General features: G+C 35.1%; 1 protein-coding gene across 1 annotated transcript in view; it reads left to right on the plus strand.

Moving 5' to 3' along the window:
• PKD1L1 (polycystin 1 like 1, transient receptor potential channel interacting) overlaps positions 1–19,439 on the plus strand; it is a 176,696-nt gene that overhangs the window by 125,530 nt on the left and 31,727 nt on the right. The window contains exons 40-44 of the mRNA XM_044656906.1: positions 1,179–1,314; positions 4,723–4,807; positions 6,642–6,818; positions 9,014–9,132; positions 13,902–14,012. Coding sequence (XP_044512841.1) covers positions 1,179–1,314; positions 4,723–4,807; positions 6,642–6,818; positions 9,014–9,132; positions 13,902–14,012 — 628 coding nt within the window. The remainder of the gene's footprint in view (positions 1–1,178; positions 1,315–4,722; positions 4,808–6,641; positions 6,819–9,013; positions 9,133–13,901; positions 14,013–19,439) is intronic.

A 19,439-nucleotide genomic window follows, 5' to 3' on the forward strand; every position in this document is an offset into this window, starting at 1 on the left:
CTGGTCTTTAGTTTATAGTCCCCATTGCCTTTAATTTTTTCAACAAATATTTTTTTCCAATTTTGTGTTAACTATACTCTTTTTCTACATTCTTTCAAATGCTATTGGCAAGTATCTCTGAAATCCGATCTAACAGTTCTTTTGGTACACAAGAATGTAGATAATTAGTTTATATCAATATGATAAATAATATCTGAATCATATATTCTGAATTTAATGAATACTTTAATGAATAAATTTCAAGATTTAATAGCTTAAGACTAGACTAAGACTTTTGGGATACTATACATACATACATACATATATATATTCTTCTTCATCATTAAAAGACTGCCAGTCAAGGACCAATTAGGTGATTTGGTAGATAGAGAGCCAGGCCTGGAGACAGAGAGGTCTTGAGTTCAAATCTGGACAAGTCACTTAACCCCAATTGCCTAGCCCTCAATGCTCTCCTGCCTTGGAACCAATACCTAGTATTGATTCTAAGATGGAAGGTAAAGGTTAAAAAACAAACTTCCAAACAAAAGAGGGAAAATGTGTTAAAACCAGAATCGCTTATCTGAAAATAACAGTAATAGTAAATAGTAATGATGGAAGACTTCTATAAGTCTCTGCATGGTTGAAGGAGCATCATTTAGCAAAGATCTCAAATTAAGCAAATATACTTAAGCACAATATCAAGACGGACTCTCAGGCCTTCTGTGGTTTCTCTTGGCTCTAAATCTGTGCTACTCTGATCATAAGTGAAAACAGTGTCATTATAAATTAAAATCACTTTAGAGAGTATTGTTTTAAAGAAGTCTTTTTGATCTGTTGGAAAATAACCAATGATGAATTATAATAATTAGTTACAATAATAATATCTGCTATTAATATATAACTTTTAATTTGCAAAGTGATATCTATATAAATAATCTTATTTGGCCTTTTGTAAGGTGGCAACATTATAATCCCCGTTTTAGAGTTGAGAACACTGAGACTGAAAGATGGTAAGTGACTTGGGGTCATCTAGCTAGTAAATGGACTCAGATCTTACTCCAAGTACCTAATTGCCCCTCAAGTCTTCCATTTGAAATGTTTTCAAAACCACCTCTTAGAATATGTATATATGTGTACATATATACATATATACATATATATATTTTTACAAATTGTATTTCGTTGTGTCTTCTTTTTAGAGTCTAGCAATGGGTTAGAAGAATCTACTCCACGAAAATTGATGGTTCTTCCTCATTGGCTGTCCTACGTGGCTTGGGTCACTTGTGGGCTGGTTTCTATTGCCTCTGGGTTGATGGCAGGACTACTAGGATATCGGTGAGGCCCAAAATACACTCAAAGTACCATAATCCAGGCCTGTAGGTCTGACTTAGCACACATTCTCTTAAACCTAACAAGTACATGTCCTAATCAACCTTAGAGCAACTTTCAGTCTTAATGACTTCCTGGAGAAAAAGCATTATCTAAAATTTTTGAAATATAAATAAATAATTGTATTATTTTTCTAAGTTCTATTTTATGTCCATATTATTTTCTCTTATTTTATTTAAAAAATACCTTTACCTTCAATCTTAGAATCAATAATAAGTATTGGTTCCAAGGCAGAAGAGTAATAAGGGCTAGGCAATGAGGTTTAAATGACTGCATACCATTTTAAATACAATTAAACATTTATTAGGCACTCTCCTAGGTGCAAGGAATGCATAGATGAAAAATTACATAGTTCCTGCTATCATTGTGCTTTTAATCTTAATTATATGGTTATATATGTCCACAAAATAATTATAATACATGTACAAAAATGATAAAGTACATAGTGAAGACAAAAAATGTGACATGAGATTTTTTAATTGGGATGCGACCAGAAAAGATATCATGGAATTGAGTTGAAGGAAAATAATTTCAGTAAATTGAGATGGGGGATCAGCATGTGCACAGAGGAGGGAGAAGGTAAAAAAAGACTGGGGCACACTGAATAAATTGTCCAGTTCAGTTGAAGTAGTAGTAGTAGTAGTAGTAGTAGTAGTAGTAGTAGTAGTAGTAGTAGTAGTAGTGTAGCAGTAGNGTAGTAGTAGTAGTAGTAGTAGTAGTAGTAGTAGTAGTAGTAGTAGTGTAGCAGTAGTAATAGTAATAGTAGTAGTAGCAGTAGCTGTAACTAGTGTCATTTTCATTTTCCTTGAAATAATAACAACTAGCATTCACATAACACTCTAAGGTTTGCAAAGCATTTTACAATATTATTTCATTTCATCCCCACAACACCTCCTGGGAGGTAGGTAAATGCTATTATTCATCCCATTTTACAGATGAGGAAACTGAGGTTGATAGAGGTTAATAAGTGTCTTGCTTAGGATCACACAGCTAGAAAGTGTCCAAATCTAGATTTAAACCCCACGTCCTTCTGCCTCCAGGTCCAGCATTCTAGCCACTTTGTTGCCTAGCTGCCTATAAAAGATATTATATACCAATAAGTTGATTTATTAAGTATCTACTATGTGCCAGGCATTGGGCAAGGCACCAGATGTATAAGGTCCAAAGTTTAGCAGACCCTGTTCCTCTAAAAGCATTTGAATTCTGTCAAGGGAAACCAATGTGCACATAGAAGTATACACAGAATAAAAGTGATATGACTTTTGGCAGGGAGGCATCATTTGCTGGAGGAATCATTACAGGCACGTCTTTGAATGGAGCTTGGAAGGAAGCCAGGCATTCCAAGAAGGGGAGATGAGTAAGGAGATGGATACATTCCAAGCCTAGGAAAGTGGACCTTGTAAAGTCTCAGAGACAGGAGATGGGAGAAACTTCAAGGCCAGTTTGACTCGATGATAGAATATATACAGGAGAGCGATGTTTAATAAGCCCAGAATGGTAGCAGACTTTCACATGGTACTGTGAAATGAGCTGGAAAGACAAGATGCTGCCAGACTGATAATGACTTTGAATGTAAAGAGTTTATAGTGAATCACTGACATTTTCAACATTATAAATCACCCTTTTTTAAATGAAAAAAAATGGTTCTATTCCACATAACCCCATAGAAAGTTTTAGGAGTTGGTGTTCAAATTGCCAAGTTGCATAGTTTACAAGCCTTGGCGGCAAAAGACTGTGTGAATGTCTCAAAAATGCAACTCTCTGAGGAGACCCTTTGAGCCGAGAGACTGGTGCAAACATCATTGTGCTTCGTAGTAGAAAGACATGCAAGAATATCTCAAGTTTCACAGAATCAGAGACTGGCCCTTTTCCCAGAACACACAAAACTGATTTATTTACTGCCAGTTCTGAGTAAAGAGAACAATGTCTGGTAATTAAATAGATACACAATAGATTTCTATCATGCCTTTTCTCTTTCCATTTCGAGACAGAATGTGATATAATTTTATCTTTCTGATTGTAAAAAGCGAAATATGCCATTTTAAACGATAGCAATCATCTGGGCTGGTACTGGATTGAATCATTACATTTTCCCTTTCTCTCAAATTTAGTGCTCCAACATGACTTCATTACTAATGATATAACAATTATAGATAAACCATAGACTAAGGGAATTGGTGGAGTGGAAGGTAATATAAATTACCTATCATTAGGTAAATATTTATTTCTTAGATATGAATTTTTGGTAGTTACTTCCAAATATGAGGCTAATAATCTGTAAAATTATTTTCTAGCTAAGCATATAAAAGGATAAAGCTAGAAATTCAATAAGACATTGAAATGGTGGGCACAGTGGAAATTCTAAAATCTAATTGCTTTGAACCAAAGTGGCACAGTGAAAAGAAACTCCCCCTGGGGTTCAAGACTTGGATTCAAATCCCCCACCATGATAACACACTCATGTTATCTGTCATTTTAGACAAGTAACTATAATTTACAGTTTATAACTTTTGAATTCCCTTTCAGCTCTTAATGAAACAGTAAACTACATTTTGGGTGAATGTTGGGAAATGATTTACTCCCCAAGCTTTATAAACAATGCATTACTACTCTGCTGGATTTTCAGGCAGGAGAACATTCTATTCACTTTTATGGAAAGAGGATATGTTTGACTAGCACCCTGGGGTCATCCCTCAATAGCTTACTAATTATTATACCAAAATTCACCTAAAGAGAGCAGTATTGTATAGAGATAAGAGGATTGTCTTTGGCATTTGGGTAGTCTCAATTCTGTTACTAATTAGATGACAGATGGCTAGTTTAACTTGAATCTCAATTTCTTTTCTTTAAAACAAGAGGTCCAAACTAGTTACTAGCTAGCTAAGATCCCTTCCAGTTCTATGATTCTGTCAAATCAACATTCCACGTAACTATAGAGTTCAATTCCAGCCTACTAAACGGAAACTAATAAGTACTTGCTGTGTGCAAAGTACTATGCTAGGCAGAATAACATTTTAGATAAAGGCAGTGCCCCATCCTCTCGTAGACTTTATAATGAAATATATTCCTTTCAGAGTTTGCTTTCATCCATGTCCCTAGGGAGATTTTTATTGAGAATGAATTTGCAGGTGTGTAGCAGAAAAACTAGGGATCGACTTGTAAAAATATTCTAGCGTATTATTTAAAACCAAAGGGATCATCTTTAGTAGGGGGAAGGGACTTATGAAATAAGTGGGCCCCTCAAATCCATTGTTTAGTTTCCACTGTGGAAGCAATAAAAATAGTTATGGAAGTAGGAAGAAAATTGATTGTGAATATCTCAAAATACAGTTCCATTCTTACCCTCTTGTACAGGTTTGATCCTTCAAAGTGCATCCAGTGGATCCATTCAGTGTTTTTTTCCATTGTGGGTTGTATTTTTGTTGTCCAACCACTTATGGTAAGAAACATTCTAAACACTATCATTTTGTTGAAAAAAACAAAACAAAACAATGTGCCTGATCATTGGTAAGCCCAAAGTTAATCAATCAATCAATAAATATTAAGGACCTACTATATGCCAGGTATTGTGCTAAGCACAGGGGTGACCAGGAAGTAGATAATTCTTTTGTTGAATAGAAATTCCTTCCTCCACAACAACAAGTCATTGTTGTTTCCTTTAGGACACTTAAAAAGGAAATTTGCTATAATGGTTTCATTTCTTTAATAGAATGATTAGACCCACCACTATCATCCCCATGATTATCTATCAACCATCAGCCAAACAGGTCTGCAGATCCTAATAGTTTTGGGGATGGAGAGAAGAATAAGAGTAATTGGAGGAATTAAAATTCAAGCCAAGCGTTTTTGATGTTCTTGGCCAGCCCATAAGACTTTACTGAATATCTACACTAGCATATAGCAATCTAACATGACCTTTGGTGTCACTTCCTCCTTCTGGGCCTTGGTTTCCTTATTTATGAAGTTAAAGGGCTAGGATAGATGACTTTTTTTTTTAAACCCTTACCTTATGCCCCAGAATCAACACTGTGTACTGTTTCCAAGGCAAAAGAACAGTAAGGGCTAGGCAATGGAGTTTAGTGACTTATCCAGGGTCACATAGCTGATAAGTGTCTGTGATCAGATTTGAACTCAGGAAGATGAATCTTACTGACTCCTGGACCAGTGTTCTCTGTGCTATGGTACCACCTCTAAAATATGGACAGACAATATAATTTCATGTACGTTATGGGGATGAGGTAGGTTGGGATTGCTGTTGAATATACAAAACGTCTTGGATCTTGGGCTTCACAATGCAAGAATTGGAATCTTTACTGCCATGTTAAAAAAAGGATTTTTTTTTTACTGGAGTTTGAAAGAATTGGCTAAATTTTGGGAATTATCTGTGAGTTTCATTTTTTCCTCATACATTGTCCTTTTTATAGCAGAGATAACCCAAGATTGGAGCTATAGAAGGGAAAAAAGTCTGAAGGGGAGGAGCTGTACAAGATGAGTGCCCTCAGCATTTCCACCCACTGGAATACACCAGTTATTTAAATGGAGGAGACAATATAACTGCCACTCATTTTGATTAGGTCATCCTCTTTGTGATAACTACAAAAACAAAGAATGGACCACTTTGGGGTTAAGAGGAAGAGTTTGGTGGGAACTTTGTAGTAGGAAACAGCATGATTCCTGTGGTTCAGGGTCCCAGAGTGTCTTCCCTGTATGTGAGATTTTTGCAATTTATGGTACAAATTTTATTCAGAAAGGGAAACTTTTAAAGCATGACCCTTCCATGAGCTCAACTGGTGTTTATGTGGCTTTGTTAACTAAACTCTCCTGAGATCTAGTCATTGCTAGCCCTGCAGGGAGGGAGTAGTCTCTGATAAATGTATATATTTAAGATCAGGGGAAGCTCTGTCTCTGATCATTGATCTCTGAGCTCATTCTAGTTCTAAGTCAGAGCCTGGCATGTAATCCTAAGAAACTGTCTTCGGAGTTTTTTTGGTAAAAACTTTCTTAGGACCGCAAGAGGCCTCCTAACAATATATCTACACATTTTAAGGGGGGAAGTTTTGGAGACCCCAAGAAGATTAGAGTGATAACATAGCGAGACATTTTACCTGTTGTGTCTATTCTTGTGCTTGCCATTATTTATTTGAAAAGGGCTTAATTAAACCTAAAACTTGAGTACCATTTCTGGTCTGGGAACAGAAAGGAGTTTTTTGTGGTGAGAAAGGTAACAAACCAAATGGATTTGGCTATAAGTTACATTGTGATTTTCTTTCCAGATATTCTTTGTGGCATTGGCCCTAGCTTGGAGAAAAAGAGACCACAAAGGTTTCTTTATTGAGGCATTATATGATGCAGCCAAGAACCTTGAATATGAATTGCATCATCTTTCCAAGAATCATGCTCTGTACTCTTCATACTGTTCCACTCCCAACACTGCAGCTGACTTTGAAAAAGTAAGAGATTTAATTCCGTAGGTGCTTCACAAACATTAAAGAACTACATTAATAGGAGTTGTCATTATCATTTATTATTATTGAGTTATTTTATAGGATATAATTGAGAAAATGTGTCTTTTTGCTTCTCATGGTCCTTATCCAAAATTATTCTTTGAGATAGACTTAGATTTTTGCTTTTGAAGATAATGAATTGCTTATTGATGTCTTCTACTTCTCCCAACACACACACATATGATAAATTATGCAGAAAACATCCCTATATATTTCCCTGAAAAGAATACAAAGGATAAATTCAAGTAGGTGCACATATGATAACAGGATGAGCTGAATAACTAATCCACTTCTTGGCCATAAAAGTGATACTATGTGAAGTATGTATTCTTTCAGACTGGTACTATTTTTTATTTACACAGGTATTTATTAGATTTATATACACAGCCTTCTAGTAAAGTCCTATTCTGATGTCTCATCCTAGATTGAAAGGGTCAGATCCTCCCAAGCTAGAAAGGCATTGGGTATGATTATTTTCTGAAGATCTGCCTATCTAAGTTTGTTAATGCTCATCAACTGAAAATTTCTACCAACTGATGGTGTTTTTTTTTAAATTGGGGATAGGGGTGGAGGAAACAACAGGAAGGGAAGTAAATAACCATTTATCTATCATCTTCTATGAGCCAGGGGCAGTGTTGAATGTTTTATTTCCCCTCCCCCCCTTTTTTCAAAGATATTTGATTTTCCCAATTACGTGTAATAACAACTTTCAGCATACATTTTCCAAAATTATAAGATCCAACTTGTCTCTCTCCCTTCCCTTCCCCGTCTCAGAGATGGTAAGCAATTTGATCTGGGTTATACATGTAATGTCCTGCAAAACATACTTCCATATTGGTCATTATTACAAGAGAATATTCATATAAAATCAAAACCCCCAAATAAAAAAAGAAACTAATGTAAAAATTGTATGCTTTGCTCTCCATCTGAGTCTAACAGTTTTTCCTCTGAAGGTGGATAGCATAAGTCCTTCAGAATTATTCTGGATCATTGTATTGCTGAGAATAGTTGTCTTTCACAATTGATCATCATACAGTATTACTGTTACTCTGTATAATTTTCTACTGGTTCTGCTTATTTTGTTCTGCATCAGTTCATGTAGATCTTTCCAGCTTTTTTTCTGAAATCATCCTGCTCATTGTTTCTTATACCACAAAAGTATTCTATCCCAAACATATGGCACAATTTGTTCAATCATTTCTTAATTGATGGACATTCCTTCAATTTCCAATTTTTTGCCACCACAAAATGAGTTGCTCTAAATATTATTGTACAAGTAGGTCCTTTTAGCACATTATCTATGCTGTTCTCTTTTATTTCTCCATTCTGGTTATAGCCAGCCCCTAGCTTGATTTTCCCTTTTCACCAATGATGGTGCTCTGGACTCTCTGCCTTTATTCATTTATTTATCTATCTATCTATCTATCTATCTATCTATCTATCTATCTATCTATCTATCTATCTATTTATTTTTATCTATTCATTCATTCATCCATTCATTCATTTATTTTTTGTTTATTTATTTATTTATTGAACCCTTACCTTCCATCTTAGAGTCAATACTATGTACTAGTTCTAAGGCAGAAGAGTGGTAAGGGCCAGGCAATGGGGTTTAAGTGACTTGCCTAGGGTCACACAACTAGGAAGTGTCTGAGGCCAGATTTGAATCTAGGACCTCCCATCTCTAGGCCTGACTGAATCCACGGAGCCATCTAGCTGCCTTTGACTCTCTGCTTTTAAAGTAAAGTAACTCTTCTATCTCCAAAAGATTCTTCACCAAGTTCTTTCCTAGTGAAGCTTGGCAATGCCCTGGCTGCAGCAAGACATATAACTTCATGGGAAAGGAAGTTCAAGGTAATTCTCCCAATGAGTATTCTCTCTGTACTACAAATGTAGAAAATGAAGCCCTCAGTATTTTTCTCTCTAGCATGTCAACTACATATAATTTTGGTTCTTCCAAGTTGGTGGTGTTCCATAATTCATAACCACATACAATCACAGGGAGAATATTGTTGTTAAATTATAAGGTGAAATATACTCTTTTGTGATGACTTAATTTCTTGATTTGTACAGAATTCTTAGTAACTCTTTTATTTTCTCTTTCTAGCATGACTAATGAATGGTATGTTTCTCCCTGACAGATACTGGTAGCCCGTCAAAGAGCACGTTATTTACAATGGGTCCACCCACCAACTTTAGCCCAATTAAAAGAAGCAAGATGGAGAATTAGAAAAGAAGTGCTCTTACAAACAGCAATTAGGTGGGAAAAACATGGTTTTGGGGCTGGTTTCTTTACTCAAAGGTTCTGAGACAAGTTCATTTCTGACTTTCAAGCATGAGTGGAATTGTCTCCTCCTCTTTCCTCACTCACCCATCCCTCCTGGAATTGCTGTCTTCTTTAAAAACAACACTTATTGCCTTGAAACTATTTCCTTTCATCTTAACAACCACACATTCAAGTCATCTCTCCAATAATTCTTGTGAATGAACAGTGATCTAATATTGCTCCTCAAATAAAACATTTGAAGCCATGTCATATAGTTACCACTCTTAATCATCTTTTAAAACTGCTTTATTACTTACTCTGAGAGGTAAGTTGGAGCACAAAGATCTTTGAACTGGGAATCAGGAGACATGGGTTCAAATCCTAGGCCTGACACTTAGCAGTTAGATGACCATGAAGAGAGTCACTTTACCTATTTCCTCATCTATAAAATGCTCAGTGGGAGGAAAATTATACTTGTATTGCCTACCTAAAGACTTGTTAGGAAGAAAGAGCACTGTAAACCTTAAAAGTACTATAGAAATAGGCAATGGTGTTGCTTGCCTAATGTGGGATGTCATTCTTTCCATTTTATTATAAAATATGTTCTCAAAGTAGTTTTTTTTCCAAAGAGAAATGTCATGGTTTTCTTGATATACAGTGTTTTTTGGAAGTGTGTCAACAAGGGATCCACGGAATTCTGAGATTCATGACAAACTGTCTAAAAGTTATATTCCCCCAAATCCAAAGGGCATAGAGAGATGAAAAACTAGGCAAGGTCATCCAAATAAAAATTATTTTGGAAGATATGTGAAGATAGAAAGATAAGTGAACTCATGCTATGTCAAGTAAGAATGGTCCAAGTTTCAGGCATTCCAATGTTGCAACTTTTGGAAATAGTTGTTATCTGAACCCTCAAGATTGCTCCAATGTGTGGGCACTAAATTAAGAATAGAGGAAGTAAGTCAGGAAGGCTGAGTCTAGTCTTCGCCCATTTCCGAATATCTGTAAGGGCCCTCAAAGGTCAGAGCTAGGCTATATTATGATCATTTGTAAGGAGGCAATTGCAGAGAATTACGAGGCAGTAGAAAAAGATAAGTTGAAAACAGTGATTTCTACCTACTTCAGAACCCCAAACACAATGATAAGGTAACAGATTGCTCCCTTTCCAAAATATAGATTACCTGTATTAAAATCAAGTCCTCCAAATATCTTATTTCTCATGCTATCCTCACTTTCCTTATCTTTAGAAATAGAAAAATAGAAAGTTGGGCTAGATCATCTCTAAGGTCACTCCTAGCCCTAAATCTATGAGTCATCTGGGTTGACATACCTGGGTGTAAGTAGACAATAGTTTATCCTTTATGATTTCGCAAGCATTAGGGAAAACTCAAATACTTCTCCCCATCCCATTCAATAATGCCTGAATTTCCATCATCAGTATTTCATTCCATTGGATAAGGTTTATTAATACCTCATAATATCTAAATATTAGATGCTGAATAGGATGTCATATTAAGCCAGAAGTCATTTATACTTTATTGTGAATGACAGTAATGTGTTTGGATAGTTGGAGGAGAGGGAGAAAGAACAAGGGTACTGGCACTGTAGGGAGAGACCACCCCTGAGGGAAGAGACAGGTAATAATGAACCTCAATGCAGCAAAGTCTCTTTTCAGTTTGCTTATTTAAAAATTGTTTTTGTATGTGTTTTTAAATCAATTATATTTGCAAATTTAGCCTTCCTCCCCTTATCCAGAGCACCACCCCTTCTAACCCAGAAAAAAGGAAAATATTATAAAAATAACCATGTTGAAAAAAGTCTAATAATTATCCATTGCATTTCATAGTCATTATTCCCTACCTTTGCAAATAAAGGAGGAGAGTGGCTTCATTTATATCTTCTTGAGGGTGAAGCTCAGCTATTAGACTTTTACAGCATTCAGCTGAATCTGGAGTCAGTAAGATCTGAGTTCAGATTCAGCCTCAAATACTAATTGTGACTGTGGGGAAGTTACTTAACCTTGGTCTTCCTCAGTTTCCGCAAATATAAAATGGGATAATAATAGTAACTCCCTCCCAGGCTTGTTACAGGGATCAAATAAGATATATTTACAAAATGCTTAGCACAGTGCCTGGAATATAGTCAATGCTTAATAAATATTTGTTTCCTTACTCTTTTCTATTCACATTGTCTTAGTCATTTGGTATAGATTTCCTGGTTCTGCTGCCTTCATTTTGTATCAAGTCATTTATGTTTTTTGAGTGCACTCTCTTTCTATATATATACATATACTCTCTCTCTCTCTCTCTCTCTCTCTCTCTATATATATATATATATATATATATATATATATACATATATATGCAGTATAATATACAAATATACTGTACCACAACTTGTTTAGCCCTTTACCAATAAAGGATCATATATTTTGATTATAATAAAGATAAACTTTTAAAAAATTGCCTATTTTCTTTCAGGTCAGCTCTAGTTCCCCCAGTCTCTGTTTTTACCAAACCATTTGCTTATGGTTGTGAATGGGAGTAATTTTAGCTTTGCTGTTTTCCTTGCTGATGATCATTTTTACTTCATCTGACTGCCTGTACTAAATCAGATGAAGTAATTTTCAGCATAATTCTTTTTGATTGGATATCACAAAGCCACTTAAGATCACAACATTAGCATATGGAAGAACCTTAACTATTGTCTATTCCTAGTTATTCTTTTTATGGTTAGAGAAACTGAGGCCCAGAGATTTTAAGTAACTTACCCAAAGCCAAATAGCCCATAAGTAAGAAAGTTAAGATTCAAACTCAGGATCTCAGACTCCAAATACAGTGCTTTTTTGGTTCCTTGATTAGTTGTATCTCAAAGACTAATATGTGTAGGAATTACCAACTATCTTTTAGACAGTATTGAATAGATTAAGAATAAGGAGAGACCAAGGTTAAATCCTGCCTCTGAGATGTACTGCAATAGTTACTTGATTGGGGTCAAATCACTTAATCCCTGAATTTCAGATTCTTTATCTATAAAATAATGGTGATAATACCTGGAGTACCTATTTTTTCTATATTTAGTGCCACGCGATGATAGATTTAAAGTTGGATGAAATGCACCATAGAGGTCATTTAGTCCAACTCCCTTATTTGATAAATAAGGAGATTCAAGACCTAGATAGTAAAGTGACTTTCCCAAGATCACATAGGTAGTATGTGGCAGGGTTATGATTTAAACCCAGGTACCCTGAATCCAAATCTAGTGTTCTTTCCACCACACTGTGAGTACATGCAAGTACTTTTCAAACCTTGAAGGACAAAGTAAATAACTCTTCTTGTTATAGTGATAAGAGATTAAAAAGCAGAGAACTTTGAGCAACAGACCTTCTGGATTTTCCCACCAAAAAACAGTCTTATCAAGAACATAAAGGCCTACTTAAAAGAGAAGTTGTAACTATTTTCTATCCAGTAGCAAACCAGATCAGTGGTTATATAAATATGCCTAAAATGTTTATAAGTATATAGTTCTAACTTAATTTAACATTTCAAGGATCTTCAACTATATAGCTATAGCTTCCCCCAGTGCAGATTATACCCTTTCATGCTTTAGTCATTTTCATGAAGTTATGAAAAACATTGTTAGGATTAAAATTATCTCAAGAGAGTGATTTTTATGAAAGACTAGCATTTTATTGATTATATCAGTTTATTTGTTAGGCCAACATCATAACTGATAAAGTGACATATAGGTCAATGACCCTTTCACATGACCAGAGACCCCAAATCTCAATAAATAGAATTTTCAGAGCTCATTTTGCAGTCCCTCCTTTGAAAATCTCAAGACTTCTCTCACTGGTGAATAACTAATTAAGAGGTAGTCCATCAAACTCTCCTCCCCTTCTCATTCTCTAGTCCTGGGAAATACACACATAAGAAAAGAATCCTTGCTCCTTTCATTTATTAATCAAATTCTATTAAATGGGAAGGCATTCTTTGGAATTTCTGAGGAGGAAGAAAATACAAAAAGTTGTAGCCTAGATAGAATCCTTGACCGGGATTCCTGACACAGGAGTACACATTAATTCTCCCTAATACATAGGAATTAATTTAGGGCCTTTCTACTCTAGAGCCTTGACATGAGAATTAATGCAATATAAGAAAAATAAATTCTCACAATATGGTTCTATATGGTTATGAGTTTGGAGTCAGGAAGTCCCAGGTTCAAATTCCATTTTTGATACTTACCAGCTCTGTGATCATAGAGAAATCATTCCATTTCTTGGAATCATAGTTGCCTCATCTGTAGAAGGAGGCAATAATTCATACTTATACCATCTGCCCCATAGAGTTGTTGTGAAACTCAAATGAAATAATCTTGGTAAAGGGTTTTTCAAAACTGAAAGTGCTGCAGACATATCAAGTATTGTCATTAGAGTTAGGTTGAATAGCAACTAGACCTAAAGGCTTAGAATTAAGATGATACTTTAGTTTAAATTGAGCCTCAGATACTTACTAGCAAGATTATTATTGTAACCTTGGGCAAATCACTTAACCTTTACTTTAGTTACCTCATCTGTAAAATGGAAATAAAAATAGCAACTATAATAGGGCTATTGTGAAGATCAAATGAGATAATATTTGTAAAGTACTTTGCAAACCTTAAAGCCCTATAGAAATGCTAGCTATCATATTTTTATCACTATTATTGCTGATGTAACTATTGTAATTAATCAACAAAATAATCACATCATTTTTCCCTTACAGGAACTTTTTGACTTATATACTAATGTTGTTTCTACTTGTATTTATTATATTTGGAAAATTTTCCCATCATGAATACTTTCTTAATCGAGCCATCTATAATGAATTCACAAGGTGAGTAAGCTTTAAACATGGAGTTTATAATGGTTTGAAAAATATATATTTTGATAAACTGTATCTAAAGAAAATTGTTTTCCTTTGTCATCTTAGATATTGTATGCTCTAAAAACTTTAATTAAAATTATGAGAACTTTTACTGACCTTCAATCTTGTTATCTCTACTGCTTTCATATATCTTGAACTGAATGTCTAATAAATATTTTAAACTCAATTATGTTCAAAAGAGAACTCTTGATCTTTTCCCTTAAATCTTCCCCCTCTCCTGACTTTCCTGTTTTTTTCCTGTACAACACAATCCTTCTAGTAAAGCTCATAACTGAGGAGTCCTGGATTCCTCCCTCTCACATCCCATATCGAAGCTATTTCCAAGTCTTTGATTTTACCTTTGCAACCTCTCTTGAATACATCCTCTTCTGTCCTCTGACACTGGCATCATTCTAGTGCAGGCTCTCATTACTTCATGGTTGGATTATTACAGTGATGTGCTAGTAGATCTACCTACCTCAATCCCCATGTCAACCTATCCTCTATTCATCCATAAAAGAGATTTTCCTAAAGCAGGAGTCCTATAATGTCACCTTCCTCAATCCTTACTAAAGAATGGCCTCTCCGTTACCTCCAGGATCAATGCAAAATGCTTAATGCCTTGAGAACTTACCTTTCCAGTCTTCTTATATCTTGCATACTCTACAATCCAGGGACAATGGTCTCCTGCCTGTTTTATAAATCAGACACTCCATCTCTGAGCTATAGGCATTTTTTCTAGATATCCTCCATTCTACCTAGTTTCCTCCCTGACTTTCCCTAACTAAAACCCTATCTTTTACTGGAAATCTTCCTCAATTCTTCTTACTTCCATTGCCTTCTCCTATGAATCTTTACCTATTTATCTTATACATAGCTTGTTTTATATATATTTGTTTGCATGTTGGGTCTCCCCATTAGACTGCAGTGACTGTCTTTTGCCTCTTTTGGTATCTCTCACATTTAGCATAGCACCTGGCAGTTAGTAGGCACTTGATAAATGCTTATTTCTTCTTCCCACAGGAGAGGAAGCTTTGTATGTGTTCTGGGCTATAATTCTAGATTATAATTTTATGCAGTCTTTTGGTTACTTAAAACTTTGGGTAAACCAGATATTGTATTTTAATAACTTCTTTGAATTATAAATAATGCTTATGAACTATCACAGAGACTCTCATTCCCAACATCCTTGTCAATGGGTGAAGCAGGGACTCAATCAAGTATTTATTTTTAAATTTTAGTTAATGGATATGCTAAGATCTGCCTACTTTATAAATTTTATCTTGAGAAGCTTGAAGATCTGAAGATCTCAGATGCTATACCAGAACTGATTATTGAAAAATCTTTAAGGTCCTCAAGTGAAAGGGCAAAATTGCTGAGTTGTTAGAATGTGTCTTGGGGATAAATCATTTATAAAGATTTCATACAATTCTTATTATTTGTTTGTTTGTGGTTTTTAAGTTTTGTTTTGTTTGTTTCATTTTTTTCCCAAATGAGCTTATTGCTAAACCCCAAGCTGAGAATTTACAACCATCTGTGCCTTTGGCCTTCTCTTCTGTTAACTTTTATAAACAATTTTGTGCCAGATCCCCTGAAGGAAAGGTCCTATGGGTCAGATTCAAAAAGGAAGCCAGCCTTCTGGAATTTTCCATTCCCTTTCTTGTTCAATAGTCACTCATCTCTTTCCTATAGTGACATAATCTGGGAAAGAAGGGAATTATAGAAAGAAATTTGTAGATTTTTTTCCTATTTTTGTCTATATGGTCTCTTCAGAGAATCATGATCTCAAAGTATTTTATATTTAAAAAAGGAATAGTCTAAAATTATGATAAAATAATACTCTTTCATCTCACATAGAGAAACATTGTAGTTTTATGGAAGGAGTACTGGAACTGGAGGCACAGGACCTGGGGTCATATTCAAGCCTTACTATTTACTAGTGTTGGGGCCTTGAACAAATATCACTTAATTTTTTGGGGGAGGGTCCAGGGCTCAGTTTCCTCATCTGTAAAATGAAGTTTGACTTTTCAAGTCTATTTTATCTCTAAAACCTTGGATTTGGCCAACCATTTCTGTTTCCCAAGTTCTGTGTCCATATCATCTCAGCCATTATCTTTCTTTTCTCCTATTAAAAATACAAGGGTATATACTATCCATTATATACAGTAAATTTGAAAGTAAAGTTATGGCATAATATTTAGTCTTCTTTGCAGTGTTGGAATATGCTGATTATTTGTTTGGGAATGGGGACCCAGCCATGGATAAATGAAATAATCAGTGCTGAAGTTTGTAAAACAAAAGAAAGCATGCAAGATGGTTCCACTTGTGAGTGGGTCAGCAGGAGTCTTGAAGAAGATAATATATCATAGTTATATGATATTTCCAGGTATTATTATTATATCCATTATTATTATATCCATACTCACATGACTAGCGGTACAATAGATGGAACCTTGGATTTGAAGCCAGAAGACCTGTGGGGTTAAATCCTCTCTCTTCCAATTATTGCCTGTGTGACTTTGCATTTAAAAATCTCTGAGCCTCAGTTTATCTGTATAAACACTATGGTTGTGAGGGTTGCTGTGGAGGGTATAGTTGACCAGCTGGTACTCATTAGAACTCTCTTCCCACCCCTTATCACTGGAAATCTATTCAACCACTCATATTACAACAATTAGTTCATTTTTTAAAAGCATGTTATGGTCCCTTAGGTCCATGTGGTTGCCTCCTCTGCTACTTTACAGAGTTTTTGTTAGATGAAAGTTGGGAAAATGTCAGCAGTTGCTTGGAGAGCCCAGTTAGGAAAATTCCCAACATTTAGACAGAGATTTAGTTTTCTGCTGCCTAATTTTAAATTTTTCTCTAGCTAGCCTTTGGCTTCTTTCTGCTTGAGGTGAAATTCAGAATATGGGAAATGTTTGATTTTTTAAAAAAACACAACAGAATATATTACAATATGAGTTGTTGAAAAGGCAAAAGGGGAGAAGTCATAGAAGTTTGGGAAAGAACAGATCTTTTGTATTCTTTTCTTTGTCTGTGATGATATGGACAAAACTGGTATTTTCAGATCAAGATACCCACAGAAGGCTGATAGTCCTCCCTGACCTCTTTCTTTTCTGTAACATCTTGACTCTCCCTTTACACTCCCTTTTCAGCCTCAGTTTCTCTTTTTCCCTGTTGTCTAGTTGCTTATTCTTTCTGGCTCAACTTAAGTCTAAGCTCTGGAAACTGACACCCATTACTACTTCTGCTGTGACTCTTGACTCTTGAGGATCTTTCCTTTTGATTTTCAACCTTTGTGTGTCTCTTTTAAGAAGAATTTAATTCATTTCCCAGGCATGACTCTTCTTCAGTCTGTCTCAAAAGTTTCAGTAGTCACAATTATCTCTCAGGGAAAAAAGAGAAGAGAAGGAGGAAAGGAAGGGTACAAGCATTTCAGGGCTACAATGCGCTGTGCACTGTGCAAAGTGTTTTATAATAGCATGCTTTTCTCTGTATTCTACAAATCTTTGATTGCCAGTTCATTCTTAACTTCTGTTTGTAAAAAGGAACAGACTGGTCTACATAGCCTGTAAGATCCATGCTACTAAGTGACAATGCCAGCCTTTGTATCCCGGTTTTCTTATGCCAAGGCATATATCATTAGGTATTATTTCAGGTGGAATAACCCAACATCCAGGATGAATTGGTTTGATCCACGTTGAATGGATTGATCATTATCAGCAAATTTTCAAGTTGACAGAAAGATAAGAACCATAGACTCAGAGATCTGTGTAATATTAAAACTGAAAGAGACTTTAGAGATTGTCTAGTCTAACCTCCTTATTTAATGATGATGAAAATGAAGGCCAGTAAAGTAAGATTACTTGTAAATAATAGTGCCTGGATTTAGGAATCTTTCAGTTATACCACATAGACTTCTTTAGCAGGATTTGTTTCTTTGAATTCTATGAATTAAAAAATTATTAACTTTCTATATAATTAATTTCCATTATGATACTATGATTTTTCACACTTAAAATATTTTTCTGAGCAAGGGTTAATAGGTTTAACTAGTCTGTCTAAAGACTATGTGACATGAAACAGGATAACGAGCCCCTGTTCTGTGGAGAATGCCTCACAAAGCATCAGTTCTACATATATAACTAAGTGTGGGAAAAGAGTTCTATTAAGCACCAGATAGTCTGACCTATTGGCATCCTCAGTCAAAAACTAAGCATTTTGCTAACTGATTATGAAACTTTCATTAATCAAACTGCTCTCTCTGAATTTTTGATGCAAATGATTGTTGCAGATTTTTTTGAAAACTTTATCATTTAAATAAAATATTCAGCCAAATATTTATTTTTAATTCCAGAGTGAGAAAATATGTTTGATGTTTAGCCAAATAATAGCTAACTCAAGTCTACATACTTGTCACTTTTATGACTAGCTAAAATTTCTCTGTCCTGGTTAAACCAGTCCTTTGAGGCTATCAAGTAACCCTGTAAATCAAGCTTGCTATTTATAAACATTCCACTAGTGAAATTAACTGTGCAGATCTGGCTCTCCCTTCACAAAAAACACACCAATGGTCTCCATCAATGATCAACTTTTAGCACTCAATTGCTCCAAGAGCGTGATGGTTATTTGAAGTCTTTAGCCAGATGATACCAATAGATGGCGCTAGTATGTAGACCAGGAGAAAAGTATTTTAATTCAAGTCACCTAAGGAGAAATTAAAAACAAACTGGAAAGGAGGGGAAACCTTTTAAAATGAGCCCTTCTGGTTTGTTTTTTATCTCATGTTTCATAAATCAGCATCACTTGACAGATATTTAATCTGAATTGTAGCCTTTTGATATTAAAATGAGTAATTTCCCAGCTGAGATAATATTTGTAAAATGTCTAAAGTGCACATGTACCTAATGCTCTTAGATTAATGGTTCAAATTCTTGAGCCTCCTTTGAGGATTGTGGATTGATATTTGACTTATTTCCCACAGAGATTCCAAGATTTGGTTAGGCCTAGACCTATCTAGCTATCTTAATGGCTCCTTGGGCCACTTAAGGCCAGCCTTCAGGTAGGGATATTTATATATTAAAAACTTAAACTGGAAGGTTTACATTAGATTTTTTTTCTTCCTTCAGTATGTAATCTCTTTGAAATATCAACATCCATTACTTTATGCAAGTTTTAGCATTGCTTTGCATTCTAGATGAATCTAATTAATATAGGCATGACCAGAATATTTTTTCATTAAATAATCCATAAATTTATTAAGAAAGATGTTCTGATAAAATGGCTTTAGAGAGAAAGAGCTAACATCGAAGTCCAGAAAGTCTGGATTCAAGTCCTGGTCTGACACATAATGTTTATATAACTTAGGTCAAGTCACAATCTCTGGGCTCTAGGAAA

Source organism: Gracilinanus agilis, chromosome 1 (assembly GCF_016433145.1).
Source record: "Gracilinanus agilis isolate LMUSP501 chromosome 1, AgileGrace, whole genome shotgun sequence".
NCBI classification, from domain to species: Eukaryota; Metazoa; Chordata; class Mammalia; order Didelphimorphia; family Didelphidae; genus Gracilinanus; species Gracilinanus agilis.